Genomic DNA, 14,626 nt, shown 5'->3' with positions numbered 1-14,626 from the left:
AAAAAATTAAACTCCTTCTGTTCAAGGAATTAATTTTCATCCAGTACAGCTGTCTAGACTAATAATGCTCATTATGGCTGTAGTGCAGTGTATAAATCTTATTAGGTACTCCAAAAAGAATATTATCAATTTTTAGCATTGCTTAGAAATCTGTATTCAATATAATTCCAAATCTCTTAAAACTAGTAGATTGCATTTAATTATTTATTTATCGGTATTTAAATTGGCTCATACTGTAGTTTTTGGGTGTCCCGTCACATTGTGTTTATTTGTGCTGAAATGACACACCCACTTGCCAATACAGTAAAAGGGTGGGATGCTTCACAATGATCCTAGCAATAACTCTGAAAAACGACCACTTCTTCAATGCAAATCCACTCAAGAAAAGCTTCTACACACAAAGTAAGATGAACCAGTTACTGCATTGTTTATTAAGTTTCACTTGATTCCTCCTGACAACCATTTAAACAATGAATGTTGGGAAATGTCTCTCAAAGAATCAACAATAATGGCTGGGATCAGAGCTTTTATATCCAGCTAATACTGTTTTTAGAAAGGAGAAAATATTTCTTCCTGAAGGGATTATAAGAAGTGTTATAAAAGACACCTGCAAACAAAACAAGTGACAAAAGATCTCTATCATAATTGATAACAGTTATCCTTTGTAAAAATCCACGCTTCATCAGAAATTAATGTATCTTTGCTCTTGAATTTCAAAAGCATCCCCTAAGCAAGAAGCCTGCCGATCAAGAAGAGTAAGTTTTAGAAAACCTGCCAAGTAGGAAGTATTTTTTTCTTACGGATAGTAGTACATTACTAATCAACAGTAAGATCCTAAATTTTCTTTTCTGATGCAAAACAGAGCAGGAAAGCCTTGAAACACAGTGTCTTTTTAATAGTGTCCTGGACTTGTAAAATCTACTTTGTTTTTTTGGAGAGCAAAAACTTTTCACTTAAAAAACAAACTTCAGATTTTGACAAATAATTCAATAGCCAATTTAAAAGAAATGCATAAATTAATCAAGATGAAGGGAGATGTTTACCAAATGTGGTTCACAGTAGGAAACTGCTTGAAAGAAGAAAACAATCACATCTAGAGAAGCAGCCTTCACTCTTTCGTTCCAGACCAGTTTAGCTTCGGAAAGCACACACTGCCTAAAGGATCTATACACTGGTCAATAACTAGGTTTTCCAACCTGCTGGTAGATCATTCAGTCCTCTGTACCATGTGCCATGCATGGGTAGACACTTCCTCAGCTTTCTTTTGAAGCAGATCGGTTTGTTCCATCAAAAGTAAGACAGTGCAATTCTCAAGACAGTTTGTTTCAGGGTCTGCTCCCAAAAGGAAGTATGGACAAGATCACACCAATTTTGGCTCCCTCTGCATTTGCAGACTTCTGTAACATTTTCCCAGCAAACTTTGCATCCTCAGACAACCCCACATGCCTTTAAACCACATGCCAGGGCATGCAAAACACCCACTCAGTTTCTTGCTATAAAACCACCATGCAAGTCATCTTGCAACACAGCCCTCACATTATTTTAAATGCGCAGAACTAAGGAAAATGGTTAATCATTTTATCTCAGGATCACAGGACCCAGAGGATGCTCTAGCCATGAGCAGTACATAGTAAGAACACACACAGTGCAGTCTGCTGTAAAGGAGACACACTTACGCACATACAAACCCCTCTGGTCCAATGGACAAGCGCACCGTGCAGGAGAGAGGGGTTTGACTTTGTGGATGCAAACCACATGGTAAGAAAAGAGGATAAGGACTGCAGGACAAACTGAACTTCCAGTCAAAAAGAAAGGCACATATGTATAGTCTCGAGAGAGCTGAAATAAAGTAAGGTATTTTGTCTAATAAGACAGTTAACGAGACTGAAGAAGACTTGGAATCTGTACAAACATGAATTGTTTTTATAGAAAAACTACACTGCACTTTCAAGAAGAATTTAAATTCAATTAAATTAAATAACCATGAATTAAAAATCCTAATGTTCACTGTAAGCAATTCCCTAACTCACAAAAAACCCCTCAATTGCTGTAATTGGGTAAAATACACCACGTTCCTTTCTTCCCCAAAATGACACTTTAAAGTGGCACTGTAAAATTTGAAAAACAAAGCACACACCACAATTTCAGCTACTTCAGTAAACTACAAAAAAGACTTTATCTTAATAGGTGTTTTCTCTTCTTGGAATCATTTCTTTTCCTATTTTCAAGAGTTCACCGAGAACAACACAATTAAACTGCTCAACCTGAAATGTCTTCGGTTTATTTTTAAATAAGTCAAAACAAGGTTTAGATCCTGAATAAGTTATCTTTAAGAGACGAAGAGAAGCTAGCAATAGCACCTTAAGAAACATTTCTGACTTCAGCATGACAGGTGTGATCCACTAAGTGGATCCAGATAATCCACTAAGTCTTTCTTTATCTAGCCTCAACAATTCTCTGTATTTTGTGATTCATGTTATTTTCATACAGCACAATCTTTTTTTTTTCAGATTTATCCTCCTGCAATTTTTTAAGAGAAAGATTAATAGCAACTGCAACAGAAAAATTACCTTGATGTCATATATAATCCCTTATCATTTCATCATCATCAAAATCTCAATGCTTTGTCCATCTTTCTTTTCTGCAGCAATTTATTTCACTTGTTCCTATTAAGGTTATTATATTCACCCTATTACTACTAATCTTTTCTTTGTAAATAGCCACACCTATTTTAATCTGAAATGGTGTGGTAAGCATTTGATTCTTTGTGGAAGTAGACATGTAATTAGGTTAATCTGTGCTATCTTTTCATGTGAGCTGATTGTTTCTTTACTATGGACATATTTCTTATAACAGCAATAAGCTTGCCAGATTGCTTGGAGGCAAATCAGGAGCAATTTACCAAGCATGTAGCTACTATGAGCTGAAATCTTGACATAATAGCAAGCTGTGTATAGCCACTCCTACCTGCCAGTTATTACTCATGTTAGCTTTTTACTGACACGTTAAATTTCAACCACACCTTTCTTTCACAAACAAGTACTTTCATTCAACTCAGCTACATCTGTGACAAATAGCTGATCTTCAGCAAAGCATACAGGAATCTAAATGCAGAATGCAGTGCACAAGTCTTTGACAGAAGCAACTGAATTACCTGCACAAAGTCCAAGAACGTCAGTGGAAGCAAATCATCCAAGTGGCCAATATCTTTGGAGAAACGATTTAAGATTCTTCCTATAGAAACAGGGTTGAGAAGAAAAAACAAAAGGAAAGTAAATATAATTCCTGAAAAGAACCATGTTTTACCATATCAAAAACAATTAAAAGGAAACAGCTGGACTCTAAAAATAAAAAGACAATTTTGGAAACCCCACGAGGGGAATCTTCTGCAACCACTGCAATATATTTTGAAGAAGAATAGTTTTTTACAAATGCCTTCTACCCAAATATAAAACCTGTACTTAAACAGCTGGAAAAAAATTCAAATGGGTTGAAGATAATATTTCAACAAAATTTAACATGTGAAACACATATGCTTTATATGCTCAACATGTGCAGGTAAAGGTTTATAGTTCAGACAACTTAATGCAAGTTTCATCAAGCAACAACAGCCAGAATCTGCTCCTATCCTTGACTGAAACTCACTAGTGCATGCATGTCTCAGATAGATCATAGTTGATCTAACTGATCTTTTTCAGCATTTCTGTTCTCACCCCTCAACATTATACATGGAATCAAATTGCAAGTGTTTCTAAAATAAAATCTGAGACAGATTTGCATTCATGCAGTCTTACATTTGTACTTATTCAAAACCTAGACAATACTGATCGTTATTAAAGCTAACAAAACTATTTTTAATCTGCTGTCAGTGAAGCATTTGCATTTCTCTATTTTCCCAAGTTCTACTTGAGTGAAAAAAATAAGTTATATCAAGACTTCTTTAATAATTAAAGTCACAGCACTGCCACCCATAAGTGGATTAGTATCTTTCTCTATTCATCAGTATCTCTACTCACCAGGAAAGAAATGAAACCAGGGGTGGGGATTTGGCCATTTCTAAGGTGTGTGGTGCCCATACATGTATTCACAATGCTTTTTTATCTGCATATATCTTGACTCAATTATACTTTTAACTGGTACAAACATATTAAGCGCACTGGCAACAAAAGACTTTTTTTTTTCTTTTCAAAGGAGCTCATTAAACTGAAAGCAGTTAAGTTTAAAGTTTCCACAGAGTGCACTGGAGACGTATTTTAGAGATAAGAGATACTGAAGTAAACTTCTGTAGCAACTACCATGCTAGTCTTCTGCTTACAGCTCTTTTTAATTCATTTCCTTTTTAAGGGAATTTCTGTTCCACACCAAACAATACAGAAAACAGCCTCTCCTCAGATCTGGGACGTGATTCCGAAGAGAGATACTGGTTGCAAAGAGCTTGTTCTGCAGTTGTTTAACTACCCAAGGCAGTTACTTAAGGCAGCCAACAGCAGAATTCATCCTGGTTTTAGGCTTTGCCCACAGAGAGGAAGGGTATACAACAGCACAAGACTCAGAAAAATCTCTTTTGTTACTGGGAGTAGCACGTGGGCATGTTCCCTTTCACTTGTATTTGGGTAGATACATCAGAAGGAAGTCCAAGGCAATTTTTTTTTAAACTTTCTGTTTTCCATGGTTTTCTTACATGGAGACTGGTCAAAGAATGATCAAGCACATGCTGCATACATGCTGAAGCTAAGGCTTCTTAATATCCTTAAATATCACATCCTAGGTTATTTTCAAATGAACCAAGACTTCACTAGCAAAAAGAAAATCATTCAAAGAGGTTAAATGCTTCCTGTTAATAGGGCTTTCCTCAGCAGCGTGTCCAGGAAGGGCAGATAAAGGAAACTAGGTGTGAATAGCAGACTGGGCTCAGGGCATTAGAAATCTGTTCACAGCTTTGTCACTTGTCTTCTGAGTGACTTCACTTTATTTTACAGAGCAAGGAGCACAGCAAGGAGAGGTGACAGTGCTAAGCCCCACCATGAAAAGCTAACTCATGACAGAGACCCAGCAAAGACAAGCTGTACACAAGGGCAAAGGATTATTCCCATAGTGAGCAAACCCCACCTTAATTCAGCCTGTTATCGCCCTTTGTCTTTTAACCCAAATAAGTTTTATTTGTAGTGATTTCAGATTTACATAAGAAGCCACTGCGCAAAGGCCATCCCCATGTGACACTGGCAGGAGGCAGCAAGGTCACTCAGGCTGGCTACTTTTCCATGGCCACAGCAAGGTCAGCCCAGTGCTGGCACCTCCAGGAATCAAGCAATGCCTGCACATTAAGAGTGACTGTGGCAATGCTCTCCTCCTCTTCCAGTGAAGTTCTTTGAGCAATGTGGTCATGAAAGAAAACTTAGCTCACCTAGGCTGTCCCCAGCAACCCCTGGTTTCACTGTCTCTTCCATGTTGCCACCAACTGCTCCAGTTCCCACAGGTAATCACGCTGCTAATTGATTGCCAAAACTGTATTTTTTTGCAACTGCCTTATGAAACTGTTAAGTATAACAATGTTTCTACAGCCTCTGTTTTGACAGCTCCGTGAGCTGCCACTAGGAAAGTGGAAATCAATCTGATGTTATCAATAAAACATGAAAACATCTTTTAATCTGCCTAATCCTCTTTAAAATGTAAATACAGTAATTCTGTAAAATGACATTGACTAAAATTTGAGTGAGCAAAAGAAATGGCATATGAAAATGACAAACCTTGAAAACTGGAACCTTTCACAGTCCACCTAATACAATTAAACAGTGGCAACATGAATCAGCTACTTCCCAAATAAACATTTAAGTGAATCTCTGGTAGCAGCACTTCATTTTTTTTGAATTTTCAAATTACTGAAAAATTAGTCTATTTAGTGTTTTCACACAGAAATTCTGGAAAATGACACCTGAAGTCATTAAGACCAGGAAAATCCTTTGCTTATTGCTAGGAGGTCTGTAACTCCCTCCTGTACTGTTTATCCAGTGACCATTAATGCTTTTCTACAGCTAAAGGCAAGAGACAAACCTACAAGCCTTAGCCTTCTTTTTGTCATTGCTGTTTTTCCATTCTATTACCTCACAGGCATGCATGCATGCAAAGTAGAAGAGAAAATACAAGCCTGGAGATGTATTTCAGATCCTGTTCACACGGATGTAACTGAACTGGCATCTCATACAGCACATCCTACACAAAAGGAAGCTACAGTAACCCACTAAAGCAAGTAAGTTCCTTCACCATACAGCAGGGACAGCAATGCACCTCCAAGCCGAAGTGTTATGCTTTGGAAATATCCACAAGATGCCCCATAGCCATTACAGCATTGCATCCAAAGCAATTGCTTCATTTGTAAGGATGTCTACAAGTACATGAGGTCTATTCCACAAGGTATGAAGAAACAACTGTTTCCACTTACTGGAAGCACAGTAAATCAGTGACGTGCTTATGCATTATTAAGCATGCAAGAGAAAACATTCCAGCTATAGAAGTTAAAGTACCTATTTGGAGTCAGGACTCCAAATGCTTACAGTTATGACTACTGTTTCTACTAGCACTTGCAAACCTAATTTTTGAGAATGGTTCTTCAGACTACAGAAACTGTTGCACCTGCTATTCAAGAAGGGCAGGAGCTGCACAACTTACCTACCCTCTCTACCTGAAAATTATGTTTTCTCTCCAAAACCTTTAAATCCTTCTCTCCTAAACTTACAGACTATCAATATTACCTTCCCACCATAGTTCATATTTCCAAAAACCCTGAACTCCTTAAGCAAGCATCTCTGAGATATAGATACATGCCAAGAAACAGTAATTCTTAGATCAGTCCAGTATATCCAAATCATAAAAATTTTTAAGCTCCCTTAATACCTATATCCTTTACTTATCCCACTGAGGGGCTACAAAGCAAAAAGAAACTACTACATCTAAAACTTGCAAGTCAAATTTCATGAAACCACTAACAAAAAGTCTTTCAAGAAATTAAGTATGCCAATGTTACAACAGCATCCCCATTGGTGAAGAGTATCTGCCATTCCAATCACTCAGGCGTCCACATGGTGTGCAGTGTTAGCAAGCCACAAAAGCAGACGTGCTCTCTTCAGCAGTCTTATGTTTGTTTTTATATCAAATAACTTAATCAGAACACACACTGTTGTTAGATTTCTTCCGAAGTAATTAAATAACTATTCAATGCCAATTAATCACAGTTAAATAAGGGTCTGTCACCAAAGTGCTATGTACACATTTCAGACTATTTAATGGTCAAATACTTGGCAGTATCAAAGTTAAACAATGATTCATTAAACCTCCTCCCATACACAATAGGTAGGCTAAACTTGAAGTGAAAGAATCAAACCTCTTTTGTCCTCCATGAAAAAGACATCAAACCTCAGTATGTGATACTCTTTTCTTCCTTGCTCTGTAAACTGCTTTAATTGCATGAATCGGAATGTGTTCAGGTGCTACAAACCCACTTTGCTTCTGCAGGTGCCTACTGACACTTTGGAATAATGTTCAAACCTATCATACAAATAATGAAAACACTTGACTGTGCCACACCATTTTAAAATGTTTATACATACTTTATCATGAAAGAAATATAATCCAAACTGAATCAACACTCAAGATGTAAACACCAGAAAAGGATTTTTTTTTTTAAACAAGAAACTAGGATCCTCCACTATAACAGCCAAATGCCATCCATACTATTCCATGTTGTGCAACCTAAATTCCAAGGACCCTAAGAGCAATAGTACATTATTTCTAAATGTATTTGGCATTTCTAGTATACTTTGTTGGCCAGGGTATTCACTGAAATACTTCTTTGTAACACAACAGAGTAGACACATTGATTTTCTATACCTTGCAATGAGTTTACAAAACCTTTATACCCACTTGCTTCATCACATATTGCAGAAATACTTTGTCACCACTTCTCCAGTGCACTGATTCGCCTCCTTGGAAAAGAAAAAGGGTTTAAGAAAAGGGCCTTCTACAGACAGAAAGATTTTGCCACTTGTGTGTGCATGTGTGTGTGCATGGGTGCACAGTCTTGGGATGTTTTTCCCTCAGATTAGGCTAATCCTCAGTGCAGGAAATTTTAATTGCATCACACTTGTTATTTCAATATGAAAATATTATTAATAAATACTGCTTTGCATAGTAGCCTCAACTCCTCCATAGCAATAGGCCTCAATATCCATATCCATGTACTGCATTTACCAGGGGAAAAAAAAAAATTTCAAAATCTCTTAAACTACTCTGAAACAGTCAAACCAGAACACCCTCACCCCTCACTGCCCAGCCTCCATGAAGAGAAAGTAACAAATTAAACACTTTTATCTTCTGCTCCTCCCTGCAAACTTGCAGAAACCTGTGTAAAGGCTACCTGTAGTGCTAAGAATAGATTCAAGATGGTACTTAGTCATTTATGTGTAACTAAACATAAGCAACCCGACTAGGACTGAAGGTACAACAAGCCACAGAGATGCTCGCCTGGGCTAGGACAGACAACCTGTAACTTCAATGGATCCACATGTCAGACAATCCCAAAGCACATACTGTGCAGCCACTAGCCCTGCTGAGCAAGCAGAAGCCCCTCACATTCCTCACTCCCCTGACACCATGGCACCACGGTGGTCACCAACAGCTGGGTGCCACCGCTGCCTGCAACAGCCACGGCGCAGCGTGGGCTTCCTGACCCCAAAGAGAGGAATCATGCACTCCAGCAGTCCCCATTACAGCTTGGAAAACCAAAGTCCTTTTAAATGGACGCCTGGTAGCAAAATAATGCTCTCAAATGTGCATGTGGCAATAAAAGCACACTCAAAAAGCAGGAATAGAAGAAACGCTGTACAGAACCGTGTGCATTTAAACGCCCATCCATTTAACTGCATTGAACACGCTTCCCATTCTGTCCGTGGTACAAATTGGCGGCTCCCCACATATCTTGCTGTTAAACTGTGGCATTCAGCAACTGATAAGCCTTTACCCGTGCTCTGTTCACACACACCCCGAATAAAGAAAAAAAATTTAAAAAGTACTGCAACTACAAACTACAAGCAGCCTGCCGTTTCATCAAAGCAGTGACAAAGTGGATTGTCCATATCAAATGTTGGCAGGAAGCAGACATTACATCAACCTTGTAAAATACAACTATGAAATCAACAAAATAATTAAAGATGGATTACCAACTTTGAAAGGAATTGTAAGTTTGTAAAATATTTCTTCAGAAAGAAATCTGGAAATGCATCTCCTGCATAGCTGTCAATTACTGATCTACTCTGGCTTTTCTTCCATATTTCTACAAAGAAACGTCAAAAAGTCTGTTATCTTTTTTAATATATATTTAGCACCACATGTCCACACAAACTGCCATATACAGCATTGCTGTCTTCCCCACAGGCATCCTATAAATATAAATAAGAAATTCTACCCCATTTTTTTCTTTAGCAGCCTGAAACTGATAGGAATATTATCACTTTCTTAGACATTTGCAAATAGGCACAGTGGTGCTGGGCCAAAATATGCTGAGATCATAATATCCATTTATCTAAACTGCCAGCATGTAATGAATTCAGGTGGGATGCCTTCTATCCAAATTAATTTACTACTTGAAAAGGACTTTTTACACAAATGTTGTCAAACAAGAAAACAGTTAGGAGATGAGAAGAAAATGTAAACACTGTGTTTCATCTTATTTTTAAGTGTAGGATTTAAAGAAAGAATAACTATGACAAAGATAAGAACAGAAAAAAGGCTTCTTTGGGAATGAATTTTTATTTTTACTGCTGATGGAGACATCTACATTACCTAGTATGAATACATTAATCCTAACTGTACAGTTGTTTCTGGAGCTTTCTAGTCCATACATACTATTGACTGGAATTACCCTGCTGCGGCAAACCTAAATAGGTCAATGCTCTAAACAATTTTTTTTAATCTCTTTGGTAATTTATGTGGTACAGTTGATTTTTCCTTTTTCCTAGGTGTACTCAGAAGAGCACATGTATTAACATCTGTTATCACCAGCCAAAGTCTCCTCACATAAGATACAATGCAGAAATTGTATCTAAAGTCTCCATTAAAAACAGAAGCACATAAAGGAAAAACCTCTTGATTGTGTGGAGGAAGGGGGGGAAGTGTAACTTTCCTTCTTTCTGAAATTGCTTTCTTGGCAAATCTCAAAATACCTTCTGCATCCTAACCGCCTTTCTGATTGTATCTCATCACCAATTAACTAAGTTGGTTACAATTCCAGATGTAACAGCATTGACAAAACAGAATTTAACTTTGGTGCTGTATTATACTTGCTAACAAAGTGATCCCTTTTAAAAAAGCATGCTAGAGCTGGGGTAATATATGCATTAGCAATTTTCTAATTATTGATCCCTGCAGTAATACCTGTAATCAATTGTGAAAGGGATCTTCAAAAGCATTTAGAAGTACAAACTTCTGGCAATATATATATGTTTTATGCTAGAACCTGGGTCATAATTAGAAAGACAATGGAAGCTGACACTTGTACTGCCCCCAACCCCTGGAGTAGTATCAATCTAATATGTAATCCTGTGATGAAGATTGCCAGAACAAAGTTCTAACCATTCTAGAAGCTAAGATCTGGATATCCTCTCTGTTTATTTTTAAACTCATTCACTGAAGCTATTTTAAGTTATCCTCAGTTTAATGAAAAAATTCTACATTTAAACATACTGAAACAAAAAAACTCACAACCTAAAATGAAGTCACCAAATCTAATGTACTGCCAAAATACAGCAGAACTTAATTTCTGCTCTATACTTCAACATAAGCAACATGATTTTCAAGTCCCATTTTTAAGGGACACGGTCCAACTGGACCAAAAAAAAGGCATTTCTACACAGGAGGGAGGTACAGGAGAGTTACAACTGGCTTCCTTACCCTTCCAGAAGGAAAAAAACTTAAAAATGGTAACCATTTGCACCTTCTTATCAATTGGCCTTTAAAAAGATGTCAAGTTATAAACTACTGACAAAATTATCTATTGATTTACACCACCTTTTTTCTTTTCATATATAAAGTTATGTACTTCAGCTCCTCACCACAATGCAAAGCATCTGTATAATAGAAAATGTTATCTACAAAACGTAGTCTTATATTGACTTTCTACTAGCAAGATTATGAATTTAATTCTTCGCTAAAATATTTAACCACAACTGCACCCACTTTTGAAGAAGCACTTATACAGTCTAGTTCTTTGGGCTGAAAATATGCCCCAAGTGCTTTTTTCTGGAAGAGGGGCTTACAAAAAATTAAACAGAATACTACAAATCAGGATGGACTGAAATATCTGAAGAGTACTTTGTTACTGGAATATTTACATGGCATGACAAAAACAGCTATTAGAGCTACTTTCATATTTGGGAGCTATACATAAATATATATCAATGCAAGAATTAAAATAAAAATGGAAATATATATTACCTTCCTGGTAAGGTTTTTCCAACAACAAAAAGGAGTTTTCCTATGCTATTTATACTACCAAGACTTGATTCAGAATAGGCTCTAAATACTGCATTTCAGAAAATATTGGGGTGGATCTCCCATGAGCTCACAAATCTGCTCATATTTGTTGCTTTTATTACCATTCTATCTCCTAAAGATAATTCTCATAATAAGAATCCTAATTTCCAATGTTTCAATATTTTTCTCTTCTGCACCACCCCTTTTTTTTTAATTGGTGTTGAAGCTAGAGGGGCTCAATCATCACTCCAGTCTAAAATGACAATGAAGAAGTAGGACATTACTGAATATAAAGCATTTGACTCCTGAAATCTTAGCTGAAACTGCTATGTGGTTATCACTGCTATATGGTTATCATTCTAAAGACAAATAATATGCCATATTTTACCAATCTTATATATTCAGATCCCCATTCATCTTCTTCCTTTTTTTGGAACCATGAAAGAGAATTCTATAGGGACTGTTTCTTCTGTTTAGAAGGCTACAGGGACTGAATTCTATCGGGGTTGTCTTGGGACAAGGCCAAGACTTCCAGCCTCGATCTAGCCCACCCATTCTGAAGATAAAGCCTCTGGACAGGCCAAACAGCAGAGGCATTTCACATCTTTGTATGATTCTGTAAACCCTTCTCTTCTGCTTGGCATGGTCCTTCAGCTTGATAATTCATTTTTCTTTAGCTTCAGTTTCTTTTTCTTTCTTCTTCTGGAATATGTGATTGTTTGGAAAGGAGGGATTCTCTCCAAAGTTCATTCATGATATACCTGTGTAATGATTCCTGAAATACATTTTCCTTTTTAACTACTCCTGCTATAAAAAAGCCACTGGGAATCAGAAAAATTTTATTAAAAAACCACATGGGTTTGGCTATCCAGAATGTGCAATGGATGACACTGGATAATTTTCAATGGATTTTTTTTCTGCCTCACATGCAATATCACAGAACTCAAGGGAAATTCTGGTACAGCTATCAGAAAGCTCACTTACTCTGCTGTGCAAATAATCAAAGAATTCCCTTGGAAAATCTGCTCTGTGTTAAAGAAGATACACGCCACACCCTCATGCCTCATGAAAATAAATATTTTGCTTCAATTTAGGACTTTTTAAACCACATGTTGCAGGAAAGTCACATAACATTTGGAAACAACTACATTCACAACTTAGGTACCATTCACAAAATAAGGTATCGGGAAACCTGTCACCCTGTTTATAAAGGTACAGCCAAGCCCAGGGGTCAGGACTTACAGGAGAGGCAAAGGTGGGGCAGAGATCCACTGGAATGTGTTACTTTTACCAGTCATGGAGAATACACTGAAGGTGGATCATCCACCTCTCCAGCAGGCCTGTTAATTCTCTACTACAGGCACTTCTGCTATAGGTCTCCTTCAGTCCCTGCTCTTGAAGCTAGTCACCCTTTGGAAAACTCAGTAGAAAGGCACCGGAAGAAGGCAAATGGGTGAGTGCCTGAAGGCTATAGCAATCAGCATGGGAGGGACTAAAGCTGGAATTAAATCCTTTGGCTTTTTGGGGGGCCTACGTTAGGGCACAGAATGGATCCTTTCCAGTGGAGCAAGCTGGAGGGATAACTTCACCTACTCTTCTGTTTTGTGACTGGCACCAAACTCCACTTGCAAATCTTGCCTGAGAAACAACCAAAAATCTTTTGTCTCAGAAAAGCTGAAGACAACCACAACCCAAGAGTTTTATCCTAGGAAGAAGTACTGTCCAAAAGAATATACATATGGTCTGACACTGCATTTCCTTGGGCCATCAGCTTCTGGGAAAAAAAAATATCACTATAAAGTAAACTCCTTTACAGCCTAAACTATAATTAACAACACTTAAATGAAATCAAATGAAAAAAAAACCCCAAATACAACCTCTTCTCTACTGTATATTTTATTCATTACATTAAAAGAAAGACATTTTACTAATAACATTATTAAACACCAAGCATTTTGAACAAGTTATACTTCACTGCCTTTGACTCTACTGTACTCTTCTACTGGGCAACTATTAGAAAGCCTCATCTCAGAAACAAAAAAGAAAAATATACTAGGAATAAGCAGCTACAAATGAGAAGTACCTGCTGACCACACTAAAACATTAGTAGTGCATAAATCAAAACCAAAAAAACCTTTAATGTTTATGTATAAATATACCTTAAATAAATCCCCATTGATTTTTTTGACAGATAAACACTAGAGGTTAAATTATTTTAAAACATACGCTTACATATATGTTGCTTAGAATTTTTTTAAAAAGCCTATAATTTCCTATTTTTCATGGCTTTTAAATAATAAGAAACTTAGAATGATAAATATGTTAACAGCAACATTCTTCACTTCTCTATGAACATAGAAAAAAATTCACGCACATCAAGGAGGAAAAAAATTACTTGACTGAACCGTCATTCAAGCAGAAGTGAATACAGTTTGCAAACCCTTTTGGTTTTGTTCAGTTCAAAGACAGACTTCACTGTGAAACTCTGATTTACAGCTGTCCAGCAGTATGAACTCCTAAATAAATAAACACGCTAAAATAGAAGAGTGCTGCTCGCAACAAGGGACTCCTGAGAACATTGCCATTTGTTGCTTGCATGTCAGAAACACCCAGAAGAGGATTAATGTATCCGAAGCGGGAGGTGGAGACTCACTAGGACGCAGGCTGGACCATCATGTAGCCAGCAGCATGCCCTGCCCTGAAGTTTGTTGTGTCAGTTAAGAGAAACCAACACAATTGACTACAGAAGGAATAACGAGCTAAGGGAAGATGGAGCAGTAAGCTGGAACAGAAAGTTGCAGGACAAGATGATTTTTAAAGTACAGGAACACAAAGGGGTCACGGAATTAATGAGCTTTCCCCACCCATATGTTTAACTGCTGTGTACTGCAGTTACGATGCTACTGGTGCATCTCCAGACATGATTTCAAGATGAAAAAGTGCCAGCTTGTGGATGAACTTTAGTGCACGGTGAGCAGGAAGTTACAAAGATGTAAGCATGGAAGATAAACAAGCAAAAATGATGAGGGAGGGCATTAAAGACACTGGAATGTGCCAACAGCTCCATTTACCAGGTGCAGAAATAATAAAAGCTTTGCATGGG

The 14,626-nt window shown here is 37.3% G+C and overlaps 1 protein-coding gene across 2 annotated transcripts in view; it reads right to left on the bottom strand.

The window, feature by feature from the left end:
- Positions 1-14,626, bottom strand: part of ABCC4 (ATP binding cassette subfamily C member 4) — a 146,366-nt gene that overhangs the window by 62,901 nt on the left and 68,839 nt on the right. For both annotated transcript variants that reach the window (XM_042043721.1, XM_042043712.1), the window contains exon 20: positions 3,155-3,234. In XM_042043721.1, the coding sequence (XP_041899655.1) occupies positions 3,155-3,234 (80 nt within the window). The remainder of the gene's footprint in view (positions 1-3,154; positions 3,235-14,626) is intronic.

The sequence above is a fragment of the Corvus kubaryi genome, unplaced genomic scaffold (assembly GCF_017639235.1).
Source record: "Corvus kubaryi isolate FWS band 111438036 unplaced genomic scaffold, C.kubaryi_AGA036_p1.0 133, whole genome shotgun sequence".
Classification (NCBI taxonomy): domain Eukaryota; kingdom Metazoa; phylum Chordata; class Aves; order Passeriformes; family Corvidae; genus Corvus; species Corvus kubaryi.
This window is presented reverse-complemented; position numbering and strand designations above follow the sequence as displayed.